This window comes from Candida jiufengensis (assembly GCF_024610255.1).
Source record: "Candida jiufengensis strain CBS 10846 chromosome Unknown scaffold5, whole genome shotgun sequence".
Classification (NCBI taxonomy): Eukaryota; Fungi; Ascomycota; class Pichiomycetes; order Serinales; family Debaryomycetaceae; genus Lodderomyces; species Lodderomyces jiufengensis.
The window spans coordinates 920935-945967 of NW_026261558.1; the positions used below are offsets into that span (position 1 = coordinate 920935).

Sequence of the window (25033 nt, forward strand, 5' to 3'; positions counted from 1 at the left end):
ATCTTCGTTAAGTCGCTTCTGGATTTCCAATCTTTTGATTAACATTTTCCATGATTTCAATAGTTGTAATTGTTTCAATTGCTGGAGTTGCTTATGTTCTTCAATCTTACCAGAAAGCCATAGCTTTTTTATTCCAACTTCATCTTTGTTCAACACAATTACACCATCTTTAACAGGGTATGCCTGACCTGACTTGAATGCGAAACCAACAACAACTGGAACGAAATTTGCAAATGTTTTCAGTAATATAGATTCTATATTCGATAATTTTAACCAAATACAACCATCAGGTATCATATTAGGTCTAAAGATTTCAATATTTCCATATTTGTTTCTTGGTATTGTATCACCTTCTACTTTTAATTTCATGTATGGACAAGTTTGTGCGAATGAAAATAATTTAACACTGTTCAATTCTGGATTTGTCTCTTTATTTAAATTGAACACTCTTTTGTTGTAGATTGTCCTCGGCGTTGCCTTTGTCAATTTTATTGGTTTGTTAATTTCTTCTGGTCTTATTGATCTTCCCACAAATTTCCATTGTTGTTCTGACTTTCCAACAGTTATAAAATTTTTGAAATAGACAGGTTCCTTCAATTTATCCAACTTGATTTTTTTAATAGGGGTTGCTCCAGGCATTATAACTTCATTGTACCTCAAAGTTGATGGTGTTATAAAATTGGGACTCCTTCTCATTGCTGAATATGTTTTAGGTATTGTATAATTCTCCATTGCAATCAAACGGAGATTATCTAATTCTAAGTTTAATTGATCAGTATATATTTTGGTGGAATTGAGTGATCGGATGACTGATTGTATCAACAAAGCAGCTCTCCCTAGCTCCGTTCGTAAGTCTAGTCTATTGAACCATCTATATGCTATATTTTTCATGTATCTGGAGCTAACGTCTAAAATCAAATTATCATTGGTGAAACTAAGAACATAATGCATTGACATTTGGCAAAATTGATTTGCTATTGGTTCAAAAACATCAGTGTATGAATTTCCAACATTACCATAATATTTCTTTAATCTAATTAATTGTTTTGACTCTTCGAGGAATGCTTGTGTTTCTAGAACTAAAACTTCAGATGGATCCTGTGGATTAATGACTTCAGTCCAAAAATAAGGATATAATAAATCATTATCTTTATTCACCTCTATGATTTTTTGATTAAGTTTCGGCTGTAATTTTGTTTGCTTTTTAGTATCTAAAACTGGCAATGAAAAAACAAGACGTGCTTCAAATCCTAAACTTCTTAATAATGCAGTAAACAATTGGGCTCCAGTATCTCTGTTATGTTGAAATTTTTTGATCACTTGTAACAAATCCTTTGAATCACCAATACATTTTGAGTTGTTTGGGAAAAAATCCGTGGTTGATTTATATTTCTTTGGTAAATAACCTAACACTCTTAAACCATTCGAATCCCACTTGAAATTTTTTTTAAACCATTTAATAACATATTTTAAAATATAAATGAATTTGATATCATCTGGTTGTTTCTTGTACTTTTTATAATGCTTGAGAAATGAATCAGGTAGTAAATTTTTTAATGATTTCTGAATTTTTTTATTTGACAAAAGTTGATTCCTTTGCCTAGCATGCAAAATGTATGAAACAATACTTAAATAATGTAGGCTTATTCTTTGTTGTTTTTTCTTGATCAATTGTCTTAATTTGTCTCTCTTTTCTTTGTCTATAGATTGAATTGATATATTAAATTCTGATTGTGGAGTAATACCCAGTGACGAATGTTGTTGTAAAGGTTGCAAAAAGACATCTTCAAAATCTGAATCACTCAATGAATCCAAATCTGAAACGTCCTTCTCATCTTCAACTCTTTGTTTCTTCAATGGTGGTTCTTGTATATCTATTTCCTCATCACTTTCAATGAATAAATCATTCATAGTCTTTTCCTAAGAGATACAGTCAAGAAAATAAAAACTATGAAGATATAACAATGCGGCTCAGATACAATTTTTATTACTATTGGGCTAAAAATTCCAAGCGATTCTTACAAAAACATCGCTAACTATTTACGATAAAAGCCGTTAAAATCTGGAATTTAATGTTTGAATGACACTTTTGATTATTTCTGAAAATCTGCATGGGGTAAAAGTTGCTATACGATTTTATTCTACCACAATTGTACGCTCTAAATTCCAATTCTGTACAAAATCTATAATTAGCTTTTAATTCTTTTTTTTTTAAATCTTCGATTCTCCCAACTTTTAATTGTTTACTCAATTAAATTAATTTTGTCAATCACAGTTTTCAATGATTCAGTTGACCACAAGCATGCACTTGTTTTAACCAAGTCATTAATATCGAACTTGAAGCTGAAGGTAGTATCTTATACCTAGTTTTTACTTGATCGAAAATATTCTTCTGTAAAAAATGGAGGATATGAGTCTAGTTTTAAATAAACTTTTTTAATGAGACCTGTCAAGGAATTTTGCGAATAAAGAGGAGTTTGCGAGTTCAAGATAAATTTATCAATGTAAAATCCTTTAATTACCGCATATTTTGGGAATTTTGACTTTTCGATTTGTTGGTTTCGTTGTCTGTTATGAATAATAAGATAGCTCCATTATTTGAAAGAGTAATGAAAATCAAGCGTATGGTTTATATTGGCAGACAATTCTAGAAATTGAATGTTACTTCATTGACTTTAAAGTAAAAGACACCGAGAACAACCTCATCAACACTTTTATTAGGTAAGTCTAAAACTGAAATAGCTTTGAAGGATATGAAGAGAAAAAGGTGTAGGCATTAATGTTAAATCTGAAATTTAGTCCACTCTCGTATATCTTTGTTAAGCTACCACTTGGATGTTTCAGATTTGGATTTCTGTTTAAGCACAGTGAGTTAATGATATCTTTGGCATATTATAATTACGAGATCATCAAAGTTTATATACAATTGTATACCGTAAAATATTTACTTGGTAGGAATAATAAATGGGTGAACAAAGATGAACAGAAAAAGTCACCAAGATAAATTTTCGAAAGTAAATTAAGAAAATCAATTAAATACGGATTTAATACGCCAATTTTTTGAGATTTTTCAAGAAGACAAAGCTTAAGATGCGGAAATTGTCAAAATTGGCAAAAATTCTTTTTATTCATGTATTATATTATTTATTTCTATAAACTCAGGTATTAAAGACCATTGATTACTCAGTTCAATTTCAGAATCATGACCATATAATGTTAATTTATTAAAAAATGCAATTGAAGCATAATTTTTTATGGTTTTTATAGTTTCTGTTCCATCATCTTCATTAATATCTCTACTTAATGCTTCTGATTTATCTAATATGAAACCATCCATTTTATTTTGATCCAATGTAACTTCTTTTGCAATTAATCTACAACCTCTAAAATAAGCTGTATCTACTATTGTTCCATCGTTTAATGTTTCTTTTGTTTTTGAAGGTGTGAAATATTCTTTTGTATTTGCTGGTCCTGAGTATTGTAAATGCATAGGTAGTACTGATACTTCTACTTTTGGGGACAGTTCTTCATTAGTTATATTAATTGACGATGACATTGTATGATAGTATTGTTTAATTGATTGTTATTTGAAGAAGATTTGATATTAGACGCGTTTACTTTTTTTAATTTTTTTTTAAATTGATTTCATATTTAAATTTTATCCCCAACTATTTGAACCATTTGAATAGATCAATTAAATTTATCGATGATGAACACTTTCTTTAGAATCCAGTCACTGACTACTCATATCGAGTAAATTCTAAATTGTTTTTAGTATACTTGAGAAGATCATATTACTTTTAACCCGTTGATCGGTTTGATAATTAAATCAAAAAGTATAAAATTTCCAAATAAAGTATCACGCGCGGTTCAACGTATTCTTACAATTCTTACAATTAGACTTACTAGATTAATGATCAAATATAAAAGATTCAAGATTTTTGCTGTTTAAGAGGGAAAAAAAACGAGCACTTAGTTTAAGTCGAATGTCCCTCATAATCTAACGTAATATATTTTGGTCTTAGAAATAGTTATTAACCTAGTATAAAAAAGCGCCTAAATCTCTTTCGGTATTAATTCTAAACTTTCTTCTTATCATTAAAATTAAGAAAAGCGGAATAATTTTAAATCAATCAAAATGTATAAAGTATTAAACTTTAATTAAATAAAAGCCACAAAATAAATAATAATTTATTATTATTATTACAAATATTACAATATTGAAAAATATTGAAAAATTTACTTGTTTGTCTATATGTTATTGCAAACAATTTAATAGTTCTATCGTTCATATATATATATTCATTTAAACTTATAAAGAATGACAAAGGATAATAAAACAAATAATCATCATCATTTACATCCAAATATAATTCATGATCCTTCATCAGAAACTTCAGGTATAATAGCATCAGAATTAGCAGCTGAAGATGGTACTTTAATTTCTCAAGATTCTTTTAAATCTCATACTTATGGATCAATAGAATCTGAAACACCTACAACAACAGAAAATTATGAAATTGATGATCCAAATGGTGGTTATGCATTACCAAAAGCTCAATTATATACTGTTGTTTCTTCATTATTTATGGCTTCATATTTATCTGCATTAGATGCTACTGTTGTTACTACATTATTAACATTAATTGCAAGTGATTTAAAAGAAATTAAAAACATTTCATGGATTGCTACTTCTTATTTATTAAGTAGTTCTGCTTTTCAACCTATATTTGGAAAATTATCAGATATTTTTGGTAGAAAATTTATATTAATGGGTTGTACTTTTTTATTTGGTATTGGTTGTTTTATATGTGTTACTGATTCCTTAGTATGGTTAGTTATTGGAAGATTTATTACTGGTTGGGGTGGATCAGGATTAACTTCTGTGGGGACAATGACAATGTCTGATTTAATTCCGCTTAGAGATAGAGGCTTATACCAAGGATTAGCTAATATTTGTTTTGGGTTAGGATCAGCATCTGGTGGATTTATAGGTGGAATTATTGCTGATACATTAGGTTGGAAATATGTATTTATATTACAAATTCCATTGGCTATTATTGTTGGAGTTGTTATTCAATTTAATTTAAATTTACCTGAAGGTTCACCAGGTTTGGGGGCACATGGACAAGATATTTGGCAAAAATTGAAAAGAGTTGATTTTTTGGGTAGTTTTTGTTTAATTAGTGCATTAATGATTATTTTAACTGCTGCTTCATTAGGTGGAAGAGATATAGCATATACTTCTAAATTATTTTTATTTTTATGTGGATTAAGTGCTATATTTTTGGGTGGGTTTATCTATGTGGAAGCTTACATTAGTGAGGAACCTATTATTCCTATTCATTTATTGGGTAATAGAACGGTATTAGCTTCATCATTAACTAATTGGTTTTATACTATGGGTATTTTTGCTACTATGTTTTATGTTCCTGTTTATTATACATCGGTTTTGGATATGTCAGCAAGTGAAAATGGATTAAGATTAGTACCTAATTTATTCAGTATATCTATGGGATCAGTTGGAGCTGGACTTTATATGAAACATACTGGAAAATATTATAAATTAACCGTATTTGCTGGAATATTAGCTATATTAGGAGTTTATAAAATCACAACAATAACTCCCGATATTCCAACATGGCAACAATTTTTATTATTGATTCCTTCAGGTTTAGGTTATTCATGTATTTTAACAATTACATTATTAGCATTAATCGCAGCAACTCCTTTCAAATATCAAGCATGTACTACTTCCATACAATATACTTTTAGATCAACTGGTTCGACTTTAGGTGTATCTGCTGCGTCTGCAATTTTTCAAAATATTTTAGCTCAACAATTAACTAAAAAGATATATGCTATTGTAAAAGATCCAAAACAAGCACAAGATATTATAAATGAAGCTTTGGAAAGTACGAATTTTATTAATACTGTTCCAAAAGCTGTACAAAAAGCAATTAGATCATCTTATGAAAGTGGTTGTAGAGGTGCTTTTTATTTTGCTTTTGCTACTGTTACCTTGGGAGTTGTTAGTTCTTTATTTATGAGAGAACATAAATTACATTCAAATCTTAATAGAGATTAATAGATTATATTTGGTTATTAATAGATTCAATTTATTTATTATTTTTTTTAAATTTTGGTTGTCTAAATTTTCTATTAGTTTTCAAAAGTGTACAAATAAATAAGTATAGTATGCAATATTTTGGTAGTTTTAATTTTTAGTCTATTAAGCTATATCAAAGGCTGGTGTAATGTTACAAATAACAGGCACTATTCTTCATGATGTATAAAATATTTATGATGCTGACCCCCAGAAATCACCAAATTTTTCTTAGTTAAATCTCTTTGACTATTATTTCTTGAACTTGAAGTATCTTCATCATTAGTAATTTTATAAAGTGAAGGATGATGATTTGAATTATGAGTTGGAGGACTTTCATCATTTTCATTTAAATTAAAATCAGTAACTTTCATAGGAATTTTTAAATTAGATGTTGATTTGTATAAATTTGTTGAATTTAATTTTGGTGTTGGTGTGAATAATATAGATATTGGTGATTTTATCAGTTGTGGATTTGTTCTTACTGGATTTAAACCATTACTATTACCATTTAAATTATTTGACATTAAATATGGTGTTAATATTGGTGACATTATTTCATCATTATTTATTGCATTCTCCAATGCATCTTCTATAACTTCTTCTATTAATTCATTTTCTGTTGTTATATTTATATTTACTAATAATACTGCAACAACTATGCATAATATCCCCAAAATGTATATAAAATTTGTATGGATTGGTTCATGATTATATATTAATACCATATAATCAATGAATATTGTTATTGGGATAGAACTTGTTAATGTCAATGAAACAACAAGGGGACTAGTCAATAACATTGCTAATATCGAAGTAAAATCAGATATAACTGAAAAAGTTCCATTAATCAAAATACTAGCCAATATAGTATTATTAGGTGGAGGGAAATCAAATTTTTCAATATTAAAATAATTTAAAACATATAATAAAGGTATACCCATTATAAATGTTATGATACCAACATATCCGAATAATCTTCTTTCATTAGTAGTTTTATTACCGGACCCACATTTTATTCTCATTATCAATAAATAGAATGCATATAATAAAGCACCAAATAATGCTAATAAATTACCAAGTTTGGGATTTTTAGGTTCATATTTATATCCATTATTACTTTTTGATGATGATGAACTTAAATTAACTAAACTAACACCTAAACAACTCACAACAACACAAATGGCTTTCTTTATAGAAAATTTTTCAGTTTTTAAAAATATTCCAATAATTAAAGTAAATACAGAAGTTGTTGATCCAATAACTGTTTGATTTGAAGCTGATGTAAATTGTAAAGCTTCCATTGCGAATAAATTATATAAAAAATAAATTATAGCAATTTGAAAAGCTAGTATTATAATTTCTTTCCATGACATTGGTTCAATTTCATCCATTAATTTCTCCAAATTTTCATGAGGATTTATTAGTAATGGTTGAGTTTCTTTTACTTTCTTCTTATTATTCAGTGGTTGTTGTTGAGTAGCTGTCTTCTTCTTCCTCCTTTTGAAAATTAATAATAAATCAGGTAAAAAATTCAACATAAAACAAGACCCCGTAATAATTGCAAATAAAACTGGTTTTTTATATTCATCACTTTTTAATACTACATTAACTAATTCCAAACCACTTATCCATGATCCTATAGATATAATTAATAAAATTATTCCTAGTCTATAATTTTTTTTTTCTTGATTTGATATAATTTGTATAATTTCATTTGGATCTGTTGTAATTGTTGGTGTTAAATTATTTAAATGATGTTGATGAATTGATCTTGGTGATTTTAGCGGCTGCTGATTATTATTATTATTACTATTATAACTATTATTTTGATCAATTGATAATGATGATGAATTATTGATGGGCATCTTTAAATCTTTTTAGGAATAATACATGTATAAATAAATTGATACGTAATTATCATTTGAATATCAAAAATTTATACATTATTAAAAAACTTATTGTATCTAGCAAATAGAGATATAATATAATAGAATAAATTGATTAGATAAGAAAATTATGAAGATCGAGATATAACGTTTATTTGTTACACAAAATAAAACAGAAAGAGATAACAATTCACCAAATTGGACTTTCAATTGAACTATTTTTTGGAACTGTTCTTGTTTTAAAACATTCTGATGAAATTCGGTGATAGTTTTCTAAATCTATATACGCTTTAGTTCTAATGTATATTAATTGATTGTCATCAATAAAAAAATATTGATGATCATGAAAAGAAATGTGCTAAAAGTTTAAAAGTTTTTGGAGTTATTTAATATTTTTTGCAGCTACGACAAATTTAAGTTACATTATTAATATTTAATAAAACCCTATAAAATGAAGTTACATTGGAATTTAGTACTTTGGTATCAAAAAGACCTTTTCTAAGTATGAATTTGGTAATATAATGTATTAAATTTAAAAAATTTCTATATAACAGAATCCAAGCCAAACTTGTATACTTATTTCAAGCGTAAAGCTCAAAAACTGGTGAACAGCTCAGCTACATTAAACTCTTTTATTCGAGTTGACTCGACATGTTGTAATATTATTGAATTAAATCTCAGTTGGCTTCCTCTAGATTCTTTTATACTCATATCAATGTAAACATAAATTGAAAATCGTCGTTAATTGATTCTCAATTATGCTAAGTAGGAGCCCAAATTCGAGTATGAAGTTATCTCAAATAGAAATTACGTATATCAATCACTATATTTTAAAAACTCCACCTTTCAACTATAAGTATTTGCGAGTTTTTTCTGCAAATGTTGTAAAGCAGTAATATATTCGGTATCTTTACTAACACCTCTACCTTTTCTACTCAGTATCAATCCACTAGGAACTGGTTCAAGTAAAGTTTCATCACTTGGATGACTGAAAAATACTATAGAATAACGATCTTCTTTTAATGAATCATTATCAAATTTAACTCGATGTATTGTTGATTTTAATAATCCACTAGTCCAATAACTTAGAAGATCTCCTATATTGACTATAATTGGTGGTGCTTTTCCCGATTTTGAACTTTCAATAAAAGGAACTTTTTCCCATTTTTGATTCTTTGTATATATTTCTAATCCTTCTTGATTTTTTCTTTGGAATAATAATGTAGAACTTCCATAATCTGTATGAGCACCTGCTCTTATTGGATCTTGAGTGTTGGTTTGTTGAGGGTAATGTAAGAATCTTAAAGTTGAACCTGATTTTGAAGTTGATTTATAACGAGATGTAAACCATTCTTTTCCTGATACTTCAGTATCTTGAATTTTTAAACCTATTGCTAAAATTCTTAATAATTCCAATGCTAAATCATTTAATTTAAGAATTGTTTTAGTTATTATTTCTGATCTTGTTTTGTCATTAGTAATCCAATCTGGTATTGAACCTGATGGTATCCCAGTTTCAAAATTAATTTCACTTAAATTTAAACCTTCTTTAAAATCTTTTTTATTTGATGGATCTAAATTTTCTCTATCAAAATGTATATAACCAGTATTTGAATTATTTGGCTTTAAAAATTGTTCCTTATATTTCAAGGGTAAATTGAAAAATTCTTTTGATAAGTTAAAAAGTTGATCAACTTCTAATTGACTAAAATCATGACCTTCAATAAATACGAAACCTTGAGTAGTTAGAGCATTCAACAATTTTCGTGATGTTTGATCTATTGGATTTGTTATATCTACTATTTGTAATGGATTTGAACTTGACATATTATAATTATGATTTGGTGATTGCAAAATAATAATATTATCTTTGGAATAGAAATTAAAGATAAGATCATATTTCGTATTTAGCCGTTCTTGCATCGTAAATTTATACAAAGAGATCTAGACCTAAAAACTTTTAATTTTTATAAATTGACTTTTACCTCTATGATAAACATGTCTAATTATACATTACAAGGCTATTTATTTTTGTCTAAATGCAACTTCTTCAGGTAACTGAAATGAAACACAAAACATAGGTTTTGTAGGACTTACCATTCTAACTTGATGAAATTCCATTGAACTATCTAATTTATAATCAATTAAATTACATATTTTTTCCCAAATTCTTATACTTAATTCCTCATTAGTTGGATCTTCACCATTTTCAAATTTTTCAAAACAATATACATGAATCCATGGTAATTTAAAATTTGGTTCATTTTTAATTTCTGGATATTTTGAATATAATCCAATGTATGCGTCTAAAAATGTTAATGCTGAATCTGGTAAATTCATTACAAAATGATTATAAAATTTGGGTACTTCAATACGTTCAATTTCTATTTTCTTTTCACCTTTTAATCTTTTCACGATTTTTTTTTCAATTGGTCCCTTATTTGCAAAATTTTGTAATATTTCAGCAGCATTTTCAATAAATTCTCTCCCATCTAAATTATATGGTTTAACAAATGGATCAACTTTATTTAATGTTATATTTTCTTTTAAATATTTATAACTTTCAGGATTTAAATCATTTGCTAAAAAAATTGTTTCATTTTTACCACCAGGTATAGCAAATGGTCCAACACCTGCCATTACATCACCTACAACTTCTCCCTTTTGAAATTTTGTAATTAATCTCTCATGTTCTGTACTTAACCTTGAATTCCAATAAACTTTACTAAAATCAAATTTAAATTTACAACCACTTTCATTTTGTTCAACTATATAATTATCTTCACCTGCTAATAATTCTAATGGAAAAGTTCTGAACTGATTCGCTATTGTATTTTTTTTATCAACTACTGTTTTTATGGAAGGATTTTTATCCATTATTACAGTACCTATTAATTTACCATATGGTTTAAATTCATCTCTTAAATTTAAATGTGCTAAATGACCAGCTTGACTATATCCACTAGGAATTTCATCAATTAAATGTTCAGGTAATATCAGTTGTAAAATTTCATCACTTTTCCAAAATGAATAATCTAATTTTAGTAGATATGGTTTTAAGGTAATATTATATTCTTTGATTTTTTCTTGAGTTATTGGTTCTAAATCTTCCACTTTTGTAACATCTTCTCTTAGTAGTACAGCTTTTGAATTCTCCAACTCTATTATATGTTTTATATTTCTAACGTAAAAAATATCAGATTGACATGCCTTTATGAAATTTGTTAAAAATTTAGGTTGTGGGAACCATGCAGCAGTTAATGGTATTTCTTTTTGGAAAAAACTACGATCTAGGTCTTTAACCATTGATCTGTTAACTGGTGGTTTATATTTTGACATTATGTAGTGTTGTTTTTGAGTTTTGGATAATTTAGATAGTAATTTTAAGTTCATTCATTTAATTCATATATGATTCAATGAGGTAATCATTTTGAAAAATAAAATGTACGCAAAAAAAAATAATCAAATATGGCAACACACATTTTTAATCATCTCATCCACAGATCAAAGTTAAATAAATATACATTTACAATGGATTCCACAGAAGTAATAAGTATAACGAAACCAATTCCAAGAGCTGAATACGAAGAAGATGAAGAGGTATCAGACGTAGATATGGACTTAGAAGAGAAACTAGATAATGATGTAAATGATGATGATCAAGAACATACTACAAAACAATCACGAGCAAATGAACTACGTACAAATTCAATAGTAACACCAGGTGAACTAATAACAGAAGACCCAATATGGATGAAAGGTCATGGAACTTATTTTATAGGTGATAAAACTTATTCATCAGTTGTTGGACAAATATCAAGAGTTAATAGATTATTAAGTGTTAACCCTATAAGAGGTAAATATTTACCAGAAACTGGTGATCATGTAGTTGGTAGAATTACAGAAGTTGCAAACAAAAGATGGAAAGTAGATATTGGAACCAAACAAGATGCAATATTAATGTTAGGATCAGTTAATTTACCAGGTGGTATATTAAGAAGAAAATCAGAAAATGATGAATTACAAATGAGATCTTTTTTAAAAGAAGGTGATTTATTAAATTGTGAAGTACAAACTATTTTTAATAATGGAATTGCTTCATTACATACAAGATCATTAAAATATGGAAAATTAAGAAATGGAATATTTTTAAAAATTCCAAATTCACTTATAATAAAATCAAAAAATCATAGTTATGATTTACCAGGTAATGTATCAGTCATATTAGGTATAAATGGATATATATGGTTATATAAAACAAAACCCAAAACAAATTCTAGTTCATCATCATCATCAATCAACAATTCAAATGAATCAAAATTACAACAAGCAAATAAAGATTATTCACCAGGTCAAGGTTCAATATCAATAACAAGATTAGAAGAAGAAAGTTCATGGGAAATATATAGTGATAAAAATGAACCTATCGATTCAATTACAAGAAATAATATATCAAGATATTATAATTCAATAAAAGCTCTAGCTTATGGAGAAATTGGAATAACTGAACAAAGAATTATAATGGCTTATGAAGCAAGTTTATCATATTTAAATTCTGGTAATTTAATTGATAGAGATTCAATGGAACAATTATGTAGAGAAGTTTTAAATAATGAAGAAATGAGAGGTAATGCAAATTAAAGAGATTGGTAATAGATATTGACATATATAGAGTTTTTACATCAAAATTTAAATTTGAAGCATCGTTCTAGCACTATATATCATTTGCGTCTAAAAAATTATTATAGGTAGAGTGATATTTTGTAGTATATAGTTTTAGATCAGATTTGTCGTGTAATTCAATTTTTGGGCCGTACTAAATGAAGTTAAAGGTCGTCTGATAATTTACTTCTCTTGGCTCTAGATTGTTTAAGCACAATGTGTTAAAAAACTCTATTGTTCAATTAATTACACGTAGAAATAAATTTTTACTCGATTGCATAGTATCTAGATGTATCTGATATAGTAAACCTAATGATATACCTATATACCCTGTAGATCGTTCTTTGTAAATCATCATCTTGGCCGCAACTTATGCTCTAAGTTAGGTCAATTAGAAGGGTGTTGCAAAAATTTAGACTCTTTCACTCACACTAATGAGAAAGTACACAAGACTTCTACTTGTTTATTGTTTATACAAAAACATTTAACAATCAAAATTTCTTGGAATAAACAATTAAATCATCTAGAACTTTCTTCACTAAATTACTCTGTGTCGTCTCATCAAGTATTTGGTAGAAAAAACAAAGAAATTCGCACTTTCACTGAGAACAATTGGTCGATCTCTGAACTACATAATCAATCGATAGTACAGTGAGGTCTAAATTCTTTAAATTGATAAGACTTGATAAAGCTAGTTTATTAAATAAAAGTAGTAGATTCAATTCAATAATTTACGCGTCTAATTGAAAAACTAAAAATTCAATACTAAAAACAATAAGCTGCATTTATATAAGTTTAGTAACAAAAAGAAATGGTTATAGAATTTAGATCATAAATCACAATAATTACAATAATACTAATACATAATTTATCGTAATTTTACGTAAAACATAAAGATTGCTTGCTTAAAATGTTATACTTCTTTAAATAAATTATCAAAAGGTACATCAAAAATATATTCTACTGTATAACAAATTTCAAAAATGTTTTATTTTTTCTCTTTATTTAAATGATAAAACATAACCTTTTCAAAACTCAATTAAAAAACTTTAATTCAATATTTATTGAAAGTATAAAACGTGGTAAACTTTTTTAAACTGAATCCATATTCTTTAATTCTTAATTTACAGAACAAATAAACAAAATTGATTTAAATTACAAATCAATAATTTGAAATTAATTTGGAGTAGGTACAAAATATAATTTACAAAACATTATTTATATTTATTTATATATTATAACAATTTATGCAGCTTTTTTTTATCGATCACAGATTCATTTTTTTTTTTTTCTTTTGAAGTAAGTACATTTTATTATTTGCTCTTGATATTACTACTACTATAAAGTATCTGTTGTAAAATAATTTATAGAATTGCTATACTTTACTGAAGTAAATTTGGTATCTACTTGATATAAATCTGTGTAGAAGTTATACCTACTACTGACATGTAGTGTTATCAAAATATTGTTTTTATAATTGTTTTTATTTATTTCTAGAAAAAAGAACAATTAAATAAACTTATATTATGCATGAAATTTATTTTGATCATTTAAAAAAATACAAAATATATTTGAATTACTTCACCGTTACTGACTGCTATAATCAATATCTTATATGATTAGAATATATACGTTTATAATATTAGGAATTCTATATTAACCAAAGACTCAATTATAGTATTGTTAATTAGTTAATTGTTCAAGTATTAAAATTAAAATCTTGGTCCAAAAATTTATATTAAACTAAAACAATACAAATAAATAATAAATAAAGAAAATTAAAAGTTAAAAATATATCAAAAATTTTTTTATTTTATTTATTTTTATTTTTTACATTTGATTTTCAAAATAATAAATTATTATCAACGTATTTTTTTACTACATAATTTTTTTGACAACCAAAGTTTCAAATCATCTTATAATATAAGGATTAGATCAATATAATTACTACTATTCATTATTAATCATTTATATCAAATAATCATTATTTTCGGTTTTATTATATTATTATAAACTTATATCCTTTCGCTAATAAGAAAAAGTTTTTTTTTTTAACAACACCCGTAGTCAGCCAATATTTTTGATTGAAATAATTTTATACTATCATCCTTACTAAACATCATAGACCTTTTTCGTCAATTTCATTTTCATTTTCAATTTCATTTTCAATTTCATTTTCGTCATTCGTGAAATATTCAGATCATATATACAATACATTAATTTTATAATCAATCTTTTCATCACCATCAAATCATGCATTTTTACAGCAACAACAATAGTTGTCGATCTTATAATAATAGTTCATCAATAAGACTACTATCACAATCAAAGACAATCACATTGTTTATATTATTATTTCTAATACCTTCAATAACATCAGCTATTGGATTAACTATATCACCAATTAAAAATATAAAATCAAATCAAAAAAAATTATCATCATTAAAAAATTTACAAAATTGTTTATCTTATGAAGTTGAATCAAATGATATATTATTTTTAAGTATAAATCCTATTGAAAATTTACCAAGTCAAGAAATTAATTTAAAAATTATGGATTCCCAGGGAAATATTTTAAGAAATCAACCAAATTTATCAAAATTTAATAAAGTATTGGAATTTATAATAAATTCAAATAATAATGAAGTAACTTCAGAATCAGATAATGAATTAGATATACGATCAAATACTAAAATTGAAAATCAACCAAAATTAAGAAATTTCATTCATGTTTGTTTTGATAATCTTTATAATGATTTAAGTTGGAGTTTTCAACCACAAGATTTTGAAATTGAAATGGATATAAATATTAAAAATGATATAAAATTAACTAATTATAAGATTTATAAAAATTTTTTTTCTAATATAAATACAAACACTGAGGAAGGTTCATCATCACAAGAACAAGATTATAATAAAATACAAATAAATGAAGAAATATTTGATTCTAAAATGAATTCAATATCATTAGAATTAAATTCAATGGTTGATAAATTAATTGAAAGTGATTTAATATTACAAGATTTATTAAATCAAGAATTTAAATTAAGAGATGTTAATGAAGAAATTTTTAGTGGATATAATTTTATTAGTGTTTTTTTATGTTTAACTATTTTCATATGTGGATTAGTGCAATTGGTTTTTTTCAAATGTTATTTAAAAAGGAAAAATATAACGTAGTTCTTACAAATAATTTTATATCATTGTCATTAATAAGTAATAATTAATTTTACAACATTACAATTCAAGTGTAGTTTACTCTCTCTACAACCTAACTTATCGTCAAAAAGAAGAGACAGCTTGATTAATCGCCATTTTATAATACATTATATTACTTGAAAATAACTTTGAACTACAGTACTAATTTACGAGAATTTAGGTGACACAAAATTTGTGTAATTGCATTCTTGTCAAATGAACTGATTTCATATAAGACAATAATTTAGCATTAACTAAAATTATGATTCAATTATATTAGAATCGTAAGAGCATCTTGAGATGATGTTGAATGAAGGGATTTTATCAAATATAAATATGAGAGAGTTGCCTATTATTTTATATAAATACTTTTATTAAGTTATTATACAACAACAAAATTCTTATAAGATTACAAGTTAAATTGGATCATTTCCAAACATGGCAACAGCAGGAAGTACTAGAAGTAAAGGAGCTTCAAATGACTCGACACCAAGAGTTCTAACAACAAGACCTGATGAGGTTAGTACAACTGCAGATAATCAGGAAAATGAATCTAGCCAATCAAACACTGAATTAAATGGTGAAGTTAATGAAGAACCTGTTGAAGAGGTTATTGGCTTTGGAACCACTAATGGTAGTGACGTCCTAAATTTTCTTGTAGAACTCCAAAAGGCTGAATTTGAATTTAAATGTGCAACAAGATACGTTAATTTATTAATGGGATCTAAAATTCCAAATAAAACCAATGAAGTTCAATGGAAAAATAAATTTTTAAATTTATTCGCAACTAATAGGCAATTAACTGAATACATTGATTCTGGAAAAGTTTCCACTGGTTTTGAATTTTATTCCAAAAGGTTAACAGAACCAAATGATTTGAAAAAATTTTATGAAACTGTACTTGATGTGTGGTTTACTAAATTTGTGTGTCTTAACGACAATCCATTCAAAAATAAATTTGAAAATTGTCATGAATTATATCATTATTATAAATCACTTGCACCAGATCATACGAAGGATATTGTGGCCGCATTTCGGATGTTTATATACGAGTATACACGAGAGCAAAAATTATCCGAATTCTTGGAATTTTTGAAAAATGGCCCCAAACTTGAAGGAGAAATTAGTAACTACTTGAAGTTAATTTTGAAAAATAAATACATTCCATTGGTATTATCTAAACTACCTCAGGAGAGTGACTCAAATGAGCATCTCCTCTTCAAAATAGCTAACACTGTCAATAAATTCTACCAAAAGAATTTGACAGCTGACCCCTTAAAAATATTAAATGATGTATTAAATGATAATCCTAATGTGGTTCTTTCCCATTGTGGCCCTAGAAGAAATGACAAACCACCATATCGTGTTAGTAAACCATCATATCAAGGAAATAGTGGTAATGGTAAATATTATAGAAAGAAATCACATAATGGTAAGCATTTATATGTTAAAGCAAAAGGTGGTCATAGATCTGATAAGTTTAAATTTTAAAAGAGAATCAAGTGATAAGCGTGCTGCTAAACATAAAGGTAGACCTAAAAGTCCATATAATGATGTCAAAAGAAATGACAAGCATCTTGAGATGATGTTGAATGATGGGATTATAACAAATGTAAATATGAAAGAATATCCAATTATTTTCTATAGATACTCTTTTGAGTAGTAATACACAATTTTTATTAAGTTATTGTACAACAACAAAATTCTTATAATTAATAATAGTATCTATTATAACAGTTGAAATTTATTCTTTCTTGTTTTCATACTAACGTTTTCAATTATAATCAATCTTGTTAAGTTTGCAAGACTTTTTCTAATTCTTTTTGATTTAATCAAATTAAAGTTAATCATGAGTTGGAGAGGTTTAATATCTGTTAATTTTTATTGTATCATACATAAGGTTTCTTTGTAGAATTAAATTTATAATTCCGTTCGAGATTTGAAACAATATCATCATGTAAGTTGTGTAACTCAAATACGAAAATGCAAAACATATATGTATGCGAATGATTTTTTATGTACAATTCCATAAAATCTATCTATTTAACAAATCCATTAATCATTAAGTTTCATTATTATTTAAAATACTTAAGTTTCATTATTATTTAAAATACTTGATTCATTACTTACCATTTCTTCTAATCTTTCACTATATTCAATTTCTTTAACTTTATCAATAATTTCAATCAATTTTTCTCCTTTTAAACATCCATTTAAATCATGTAAACTAAACCCACATCTATGATCAGTAACTCTATTTTGTGGATAATTATAAGTTCTAACTTTATCTGATCTATCAGTTGTTGTGACTTGAGAAGTTCTTAATTGTTTTTGTTTTTTCAATTCTTCAATTCTTTCCAATTCAGCTAATCTACTTCTTAAAATTGCAAATGCTTTAGCTTTATTTTGTGGTTGTGATCTTTCATCTTGTTGAGTAACTATTATCCCAGTTGGTAAATGAACTAATCTAACTGCAGAATCTGTAGTATTAACATGTTGACCACCTTTACCACTTGCTCTCATTGTATCTATTCTAACTTCACCAGGTTTAAATTGCATTTCATCTGATTTAAGACTTTGTTCATTACCTTCTGATAATTTTGGTAATACTATAACTGCAGATGTTGATGTATGTATACGGCCTTTTGATTCAGTTTCTGGAATTCTTTGAACTCTATGGACTCCACTTTCATGTCTTAATATGTCATATGATCCATATTCATCTATTGATAATATAGCTTCATTCATAAACCCATTTGAATTTTTACCACTTGATATTAGTTTATATTTCCAATTTTGATTTATTGAAAAATTTATATACATTTGTAAAAGATCTTCTGTAAATAACGACGCTTCATTTCCTCCAACACCTGGTCTTAATTCTATTAGAGTTTTGGATTCTGAATATTTTAATGGTGGTAATAATTTAGTTTGTAAATCTTTTGTTAAGGTTTGAAGTTGTGGTAATAAAGTTTTAATTTCATCTTGTGCTTCATTAATTAATTCTGGATCTTTTATGGCATTAAGTTCTAGTATTTCATTATTAAGATTGTTGAAGTTTGAATATATGTTTATTATATTAGTTAATCTATCAAATTTTATTTGTAAATCTGGATCATAAGTTTCTAATTTTTCAGAAAGTTCTTCATGTTCATTTGTTAAAAATTTTGCTCTTTGAATTAATAATGGATGTAGTTTTGGTAAGTCTAGATTTGATGATGTCGAGGATGTAGAATTTATTGAGTAAAATCTTTTGAATTTTGGTAGTAGGATTCTAGTACGTCGTATCATTGATATGTGTGAATATAAATAACTGATTTGTAGTTGTAATTGTAGTTTCTGATATCTGATAAATTTTATAGTATGAGTTTTTGTCGTGAATTAATTTCATACTTGTCTCAACATATGATTCACGACGTTGCAAATAAATAAATTCGTTAAACATGTGTAGAGAAAGGCAACCAAATTCAATTATTTGCAACATAATATATTTTAAATCAAATAATGTCGGAATATCCTAATTTATCATCATATCAATTTCAGACAGCCATAAAAGATATATCAGAACAAGAATTAATACAGAAAAAGGAACAACAAATCAAATTTATACTAAAGTTAATTGAAACGAATAATGAACTAAAAAAAGAATTGACAAACAAAAATATAAGTAACGAAGATTCAGAATTATACAACGGCATAATAGATGAAAATAAATTAAGTCTAATAGAGCAAGTTGGTAGAGTTGAGAATATGAATAGAGAATTAGTTGAGCGTGGTATACTAAATGAGACAAATAAAGAGAAAGAAGAAAAGAAACTAATGGAAGATATTGATAGACTAAATAAACAAGAAGAAAAAGAAGTGGACGAACAAAACACCCAAAATGAAAAAATTGAAGACAAATCATAATATTCAAGAAATCAAAACTAACTCAACTATATACAAAATTATTTACTAATAGTTTTAACTTCCCTACCAAATAATTTATCCAAAAATGGTTTTTCATCAGTAGTAATAGGATCTTCAGGTCTTTTTAGTACCAACATCCAAGTAGTACTCAAATGAGCTCTTTTTTCCAAAGTAATATCTAAATTAGCTTCATCAACTAATTCTCCTATATCTAAATTCCATCTACATTTCCAAGTTTTCATTCTTTTTTCAGATCTAAAATCTAAATGATTATTTATAAAATCCCATTTTGATCTACCATGTTCTAATAAAATAATTCTACCACCTGGTTTTAATAATTTACTCATATTTTTTAAAACTTTTACTGGATTTTCATGACAACATAATCCAAATGCTTCAATTATTGTATCATATTTCAAATTATTATTTTCTCCAACCATTTCTAATAAATCTTCTGCTTTACCTTTTGTAAAAGCAACATTTTTAAAATTTGGAAATTTATCATTAAATTTTTCTTTAGTGATTTCAATCATATTTTGTGAAGAATCTAAAAATGTAATTGATTTTACTTTGTCAATGAATGATGTTAAATAAGGAATGTTTCTACCTGTTCCACAAGAAATTTCCAACACGTCCCCTTTAATATTCGACATCAACCATCTTCTTTTCAAACCCATAAATATACCTCTTTCTTCCCATTTCACTGCATCATCATATTCTTTTGCCTTGGTGTCATAAAACTCAGTTGTATCTTCTGGTGAAACAATTGATGAATTTTCTTTATTGATTTTATAATCTTCATCTACATCTGTTAATACTGGTGCCTTTTTAACTGTTTTGCCCTTCCCAACTCTAACTTGTTTCAGATACCATTCTTCTAATTCTTGAGGTGATGGATTAAACATTTCTCCATTAAATAAATTCTTTCTTCTAAATTCTTTTCTCATTAGTTGGTAAATCTTATATTTCTTTGCTTCCAAGGGTCTTAATTTATCTGATGTACTTAATGATTTCAAAGCTAAATATTCATATTCAGATAACGATGAAGGATCTTTTGCATATTTATCATTTATATATTTTAATTGTTTATCTTCATGGAAACGATCTCTCATATAAAAATATAATGGAACTAATGAAACTACTAATGCACTTATATATATTTTGGGCATCGTTTTATCTTGGAAATATTTTGATTGAGTATATTTGACTAATCTTCCGAATTTTGATTTTGGTTGGTCTTTTTTATCATCTTTATTTGGTTGTTTTTGATTAATTGGGAATGGATTTGATGCGAAATGTCGAGTTGATGAGACTATGGATCTGGGTACAAAGTTATTACGACGTAGTAGTAGTGACGGATTTCTTTGGATTCGTAACATCATTATCAATTTGCGAAAGGTTGGTTTATGAACGTAGAATTGATTTGGTTCTTTGATAATACCTATAAAGTGAAAAAATATTTGATGTTGTTTGGTAGCACTACCACCAGGTTTTTTTCAACTCTGAATGGCAAAATAAAATCAAATTTGAAACATTTACAACCAAGTAGTCAAATTCAAATTCAACATTTACATTCAATTACCACTACAATATGTCTGAACAAACACTACTTACAGAGGCAAGAGATGCTGTAACGAATAAACAATATGACGTTGCAGAACAAAAATATCATCAAATTCTAGAAGAATCAAAACAAGATACTGAAACAACCAACTCCACCAAAAAACTACAATTACAAGAATCTGCAATTTTAGAATTGGGTAAAATATATAAAATCACAGATAAACCACAACAATTATCAGATTTAATTAAAAGTTCAAGACAATTATTAGGTAACTTTGCTAAATCCAAAACTGCCAAAATAGTTAAAACATTAATTGAATATTTCGATAATTTAACAAATGCATTAGATATACAAATTGAAGCAACAAAACAATCAATTGATTGGTCAATTGATTCCAAATTATCATTTTTAAGACAAAGTTTACAAGTGAAACTTAGTGATTTATTATATCAAAAACATCAATATCATGAAGCCATTAAAATTATAAATGAATTATTAAGAGAATATAAAAAATTGGATGATAAATCTTCATTAGTTGAAGTTCAATTATTAGAAAGTAAAATATATCACGCATTAAGAAATATACCTAAATCGAAAGCAGCATTAACTAGTGCAAGAACTTCGGCAAATTCAATATATTGTCCAACTATTTTACAAGCAGAATTAGATTGTCAAAGTGGCATATTAAATATGGAAGATAAAGATTATAAGACTGCTTTTTCGTATTTTTATGAAAGTTTTGAAGGCTTTAATTCACAACAATCGGAAGAAAATAGCAAAACTTCAGTCAAAGTTTTAAAATATATGTTATTATCCAAAATCATGTTAAATTTAATAGATGATGTAAATAATATACTCAAAAACAAGAATGTCATACAATATCAATCAAAGGATATAGATGCAATGAAATCAATTGCAGTAGCATATTCAAATAGATCATTAAAAGAATTTGAAAATAGTTTAATTCAATATTCAACAGAATTAAAATCAGATGAAATTATTAAAAATCATTTTAATTCATTATATGATCAATTATTACAAGTCAATTTATTAAAAATTATAAAATCTTATGAATGTGTTGAATTAGATCATATTGCAAAAGTTATTGGATTAAATGTAAAACAAGTTGAAGGAAAATTGAGTCAAATGATTTTAGATAAAATATTTTATGGTGTATTGGATCAAGGTAATGGATGGCTTATAATTTATGATGAACCTAAAAAGGATGCTGCTTATAATGCTTCATTAGATTTAATAAAGAATTTATCTGGTGTTGTAGATTTATTATATGAAAAAGCAAGCTCATTAAATTAAAAAAGTTACTATTATTATGTATTTTTATAGACAATATAAAGTATCTAATCCTCCTTCACTTGCAATTATAGATAATTCACCAATCTTTGATAGAAATTCTTTTAGTCTATCACTTGATTTGAAACATTGTAAAAAGTCATTTTGTGAATCATCAGCAACTTTGTTTATTAATTCAAATGCTAACTTTATATATTTCCAATCTTTAGATCTTGCATTCTGATATATTGTAATCAATTCCAATATTATGTATGGAATATAAAGTATTCTGAATTCTTTCAACATTGGATCTGACAAATCTGTAAGCCAGTCATTCAATAAGTCAGTCAATAATTGATTAGTCTTATTTAAAGATAATTCAAGATTTGATACATTAAATGAATTCTTTTCAGCTGCAAATTTTCTCCATTGACTCATTAATTTTAACCCTTCAACAAAATTTGAATAATTTATTAATTCAATTTTCATATCTTCTGTTATAGATTCTATATCATCTTCATTACTCAAACATTGTAAATTATAATCTGATATTAAATTTTTGAAATTTTTATCATCTGCAAATTTTTTCAAACTTGATAATTTACCCATTAATAAAAAACGACGTATGACTATTATTGTTGCTTTTATCGCATCTTCGTACATTTTATTTTCGTAAAACCATTCAACTGCTGAATATAATCTCAAATCTGTTTCATCAATTTCGGAATCATCATCATCATGTACTAAAATAGGTCCAGATTGCTCATAATTTGGAGCTGTTTCTTCAATCACTCTTTCTACTGTTCTCTTTAAAGCATTGGTAAGTTTATCGTCTTGGTCTTTATCTATTTCCACCAATTCATCTTGATTTCCCATTGTTTTAGTAATTCTTTTAGCAATTTGTAATTGTTTAGCTCTTTCCAGTTTGTCAGTAATTGATGAAAGTATTATTGAATATATTTCTCTTGCATCTTTTTCATCAGGTATGAATGATAAATATATTGGTATTAGATCATTTTGATTATTTTCAGCTAGTCTGGAAACGTATAATGTGATAATTGCATTTAATTGATCTGGATTTTCTAATGGTTCAATGAGAGCTAAAAATATAGCAAGATGTGTAACAATTCTCAAAATATCATCACTTGTTTCTTCATTCAAACTTTCAATAATTGACAGAACTTCTTCTATCATGACTGATGCTGTAATAATTCTTATAGGATGACGACTTTCTTCACTCGCTTGTGTTCCAGTTGCATCTGATATAATATTTAATATTCCCTTTAAAGAATTTACTTGTGGATTAGGCACCACTATATCGTTTAATTCTGAAGTTTTATGATCTTTTAAAATGTCGTGATTCAACAACTGACTTATTAAAACATTCAAATATTCTTCATATGAATATGATGCTAATTTTAGATTTTCACTTATTTCACCACCACTTAAATAATTGTAAATCAATTTTTCATAGTATCCGATGTTTGGATTTTTTGACAAATTATACACCAATTTTATCCAAACAGCTTTGTTATAGTTTGCTTTATCACCTTCTTCTTCCTCTTGATTACGTATGTTTAGTTCACCAGCTAATATCAAAGCCATTGAGAAATTTTCTGTATCTTTTGCATAATCTATTGCACTTTTCACCTCACCAATTAGTAACAATTTATATATAATTTCAAAATTCTTGGAATCAATTTCATGATCTTTTGGATCTATTTCTTTGTTACTTCTTAAAGGTGCATCAACATCTAACTTTTCTACTAAATTTGCTTTACTATCGTGTCCAGCTAGCGAGCTATATGCTGATGTACTGAGTGATATTCTAGTGTTTGCCCATTTGTTTCGAAGTTTTAATGATTCTTCATCATCTCCATTTGGAATTGGTTCTATAGTTGAGTTAAATTGTATCCAATCTAAAATTACTAATAAATCTGATTTGTGCATTTCATTTTTACTTGCAAATGATTCTCTCTGATATACTCTTGAATAATACAAATTTTCAACTAATCTCCATAATTTTGTCTCTAAATCCCAATGTTCAAATTCCTCTTCTACGTATGTATCTTCTTCATCATTAATATTTTCAGTTTTGATATCCAATGCTCTTTTTGCTGTGATATCGCTAAAAACTCTTATAAAATCTTGAGGTATAGCTTGCTGTACATTATCCTGATCCATTTGATCATCACTTAAACTGGTTGTGTTATTGTTATTATTATTATTATTATTGTTATTGTTAACTGTATTCAAGGATAATTGATAATCTTCCAACGCTTTCGCGAATTGAGTTTCAACACTCACTTCATCGTCATACTTCACCAAAGCTTCATCCATAATGAAATCTTCAACAGTTCAACAATATCTTGTGGGAATGCTATTATTGCAAATTAATTGATGATTGTTTTACAA

General features: G+C 26.4%; 14 protein-coding genes across 14 annotated transcripts; 6 read left to right on the forward strand and 8 right to left on the reverse strand. All coding sequences in view use genetic code 12, as the record gives it.

Annotated features, from left to right (window-relative positions):
* Positions 1–7: 7 nt before the first annotated feature.
* Positions 8–1911, reverse strand: KGF54_001819 (uncharacterized protein; the record flags this gene model as incomplete). The annotated part of the gene is made up of 2 exons (XM_051762230.1): positions 8–15; positions 111–1911. 2 exons carry the CDS (start codon positions 1909–1911, stop codon positions 8–10), a joined length of 1809 nt encoding a protein of 602 aa, XP_051621357.1.
* A 1213-nt stretch (positions 1912–3124) lies between these two features.
* KGF54_001820 (uncharacterized protein) lies at positions 3125–3556 on the reverse strand (the record flags this gene model as incomplete). Its single annotated transcript, XM_051762232.1, has 1 exon — positions 3125–3556. One exon carries the CDS (start codon positions 3554–3556, stop codon positions 3125–3127), a length of 432 nt encoding a protein of 143 aa, XP_051621358.1.
* Positions 3557–4321: 765 nt separating this feature from the next.
* KGF54_001821 (uncharacterized protein) lies at positions 4322–6088 on the forward strand (the record flags this gene model as incomplete). The annotated part of the gene is made up of 1 exon (XM_051762233.1): positions 4322–6088. One exon carries the CDS (start codon positions 4322–4324, stop codon positions 6086–6088), a length of 1767 nt encoding a protein of 588 aa, XP_051621359.1.
* Positions 6089–6276: 188 nt separating this feature from the next.
* On the reverse strand, positions 6277–7974 carry KGF54_001822 (uncharacterized protein; the record flags this gene model as incomplete). Its single annotated transcript, XM_051762234.1, has 1 exon — positions 6277–7974. One exon carries the CDS (start codon positions 7972–7974, stop codon positions 6277–6279), a length of 1698 nt encoding a protein of 565 aa, XP_051621360.1.
* Positions 7975–8841: 867 nt separating this feature from the next.
* KGF54_001823 (uncharacterized protein) lies at positions 8842–9822 on the reverse strand (the record flags this gene model as incomplete). Its single annotated transcript, XM_051762235.1, has 1 exon — positions 8842–9822. One exon carries the CDS (start codon positions 9820–9822, stop codon positions 8842–8844), a length of 981 nt encoding a protein of 326 aa, XP_051621361.1.
* A 198-nt stretch (positions 9823–10020) lies between these two features.
* On the reverse strand, positions 10021–11334 carry KGF54_001824 (tRNA (guanine) methyltransferase; the record flags this gene model as incomplete). The annotated part of the gene is made up of 1 exon (XM_051762236.1): positions 10021–11334. The coding sequence occupies one exon, from the start codon at positions 11332–11334 to the stop codon at positions 10021–10023; it is 1314 nt and encodes a 437-aa protein (XP_051621362.1).
* Positions 11335–11526: 192 nt separating this feature from the next.
* KGF54_001825 (exosome non-catalytic core subunit) lies at positions 11527–12636 on the forward strand (the record flags this gene model as incomplete). The annotated part of the gene is made up of 1 exon (XM_051762237.1): positions 11527–12636. One exon carries the CDS (start codon positions 11527–11529, stop codon positions 12634–12636), a length of 1110 nt encoding a protein of 369 aa, XP_051621363.1.
* A 2274-nt stretch (positions 12637–14910) lies between these two features.
* Positions 14911–15837, forward strand: KGF54_001826 (uncharacterized protein; the record flags this gene model as incomplete). The annotated part of the gene is made up of 1 exon (XM_051762238.1): positions 14911–15837. One exon carries the CDS (start codon positions 14911–14913, stop codon positions 15835–15837), a length of 927 nt encoding a protein of 308 aa, XP_051621364.1.
* Positions 15838–16293: 456 nt separating this feature from the next.
* Positions 16294–17346, forward strand: KGF54_001827 (uncharacterized protein; the record flags this gene model as incomplete). Its single annotated transcript, XM_051762239.1, has 1 exon — positions 16294–17346. One exon carries the CDS (start codon positions 16294–16296, stop codon positions 17344–17346), a length of 1053 nt encoding a protein of 350 aa, XP_051621365.1.
* Positions 17347–17943: 597 nt separating this feature from the next.
* Positions 17944–19146, reverse strand: KGF54_001828 (uncharacterized protein; the record flags this gene model as incomplete). The annotated part of the gene is made up of 1 exon (XM_051762240.1): positions 17944–19146. One exon carries the CDS (start codon positions 19144–19146, stop codon positions 17944–17946), a length of 1203 nt encoding a protein of 400 aa, XP_051621366.1.
* Positions 19147–19359: 213 nt separating this feature from the next.
* On the forward strand, positions 19360–19764 carry KGF54_001829 (uncharacterized protein; the record flags this gene model as incomplete). Its single annotated transcript, XM_051762241.1, has 1 exon — positions 19360–19764. The coding sequence occupies one exon, from the start codon at positions 19360–19362 to the stop codon at positions 19762–19764; it is 405 nt and encodes a 134-aa protein (XP_051621367.1).
* A 38-nt stretch (positions 19765–19802) lies between these two features.
* KGF54_001830 (putative RNA methyltransferase) lies at positions 19803–21146 on the reverse strand (the record flags this gene model as incomplete). The annotated part of the gene is made up of 1 exon (XM_051762243.1): positions 19803–21146. The coding sequence occupies one exon, from the start codon at positions 21144–21146 to the stop codon at positions 19803–19805; it is 1344 nt and encodes a 447-aa protein (XP_051621368.1).
* Positions 21147–21355: 209 nt separating this feature from the next.
* RPN6 (proteasome regulatory particle lid subunit) lies at positions 21356–22642 on the forward strand (the record flags this gene model as incomplete). The annotated part of the gene is made up of 1 exon (XM_051762244.1): positions 21356–22642. One exon carries the CDS (start codon positions 21356–21358, stop codon positions 22640–22642), a length of 1287 nt encoding a protein of 428 aa, XP_051621369.1.
* Positions 22643–22666: 24 nt separating this feature from the next.
* NUP84 (Nup84p) lies at positions 22667–24958 on the reverse strand (the record flags this gene model as incomplete). The annotated part of the gene is made up of 1 exon (XM_051762245.1): positions 22667–24958. One exon carries the CDS (start codon positions 24956–24958, stop codon positions 22667–22669), a length of 2292 nt encoding a protein of 763 aa, XP_051621370.1.
* Between the last annotated feature and the right edge of the window lie 75 nt (positions 24959–25033).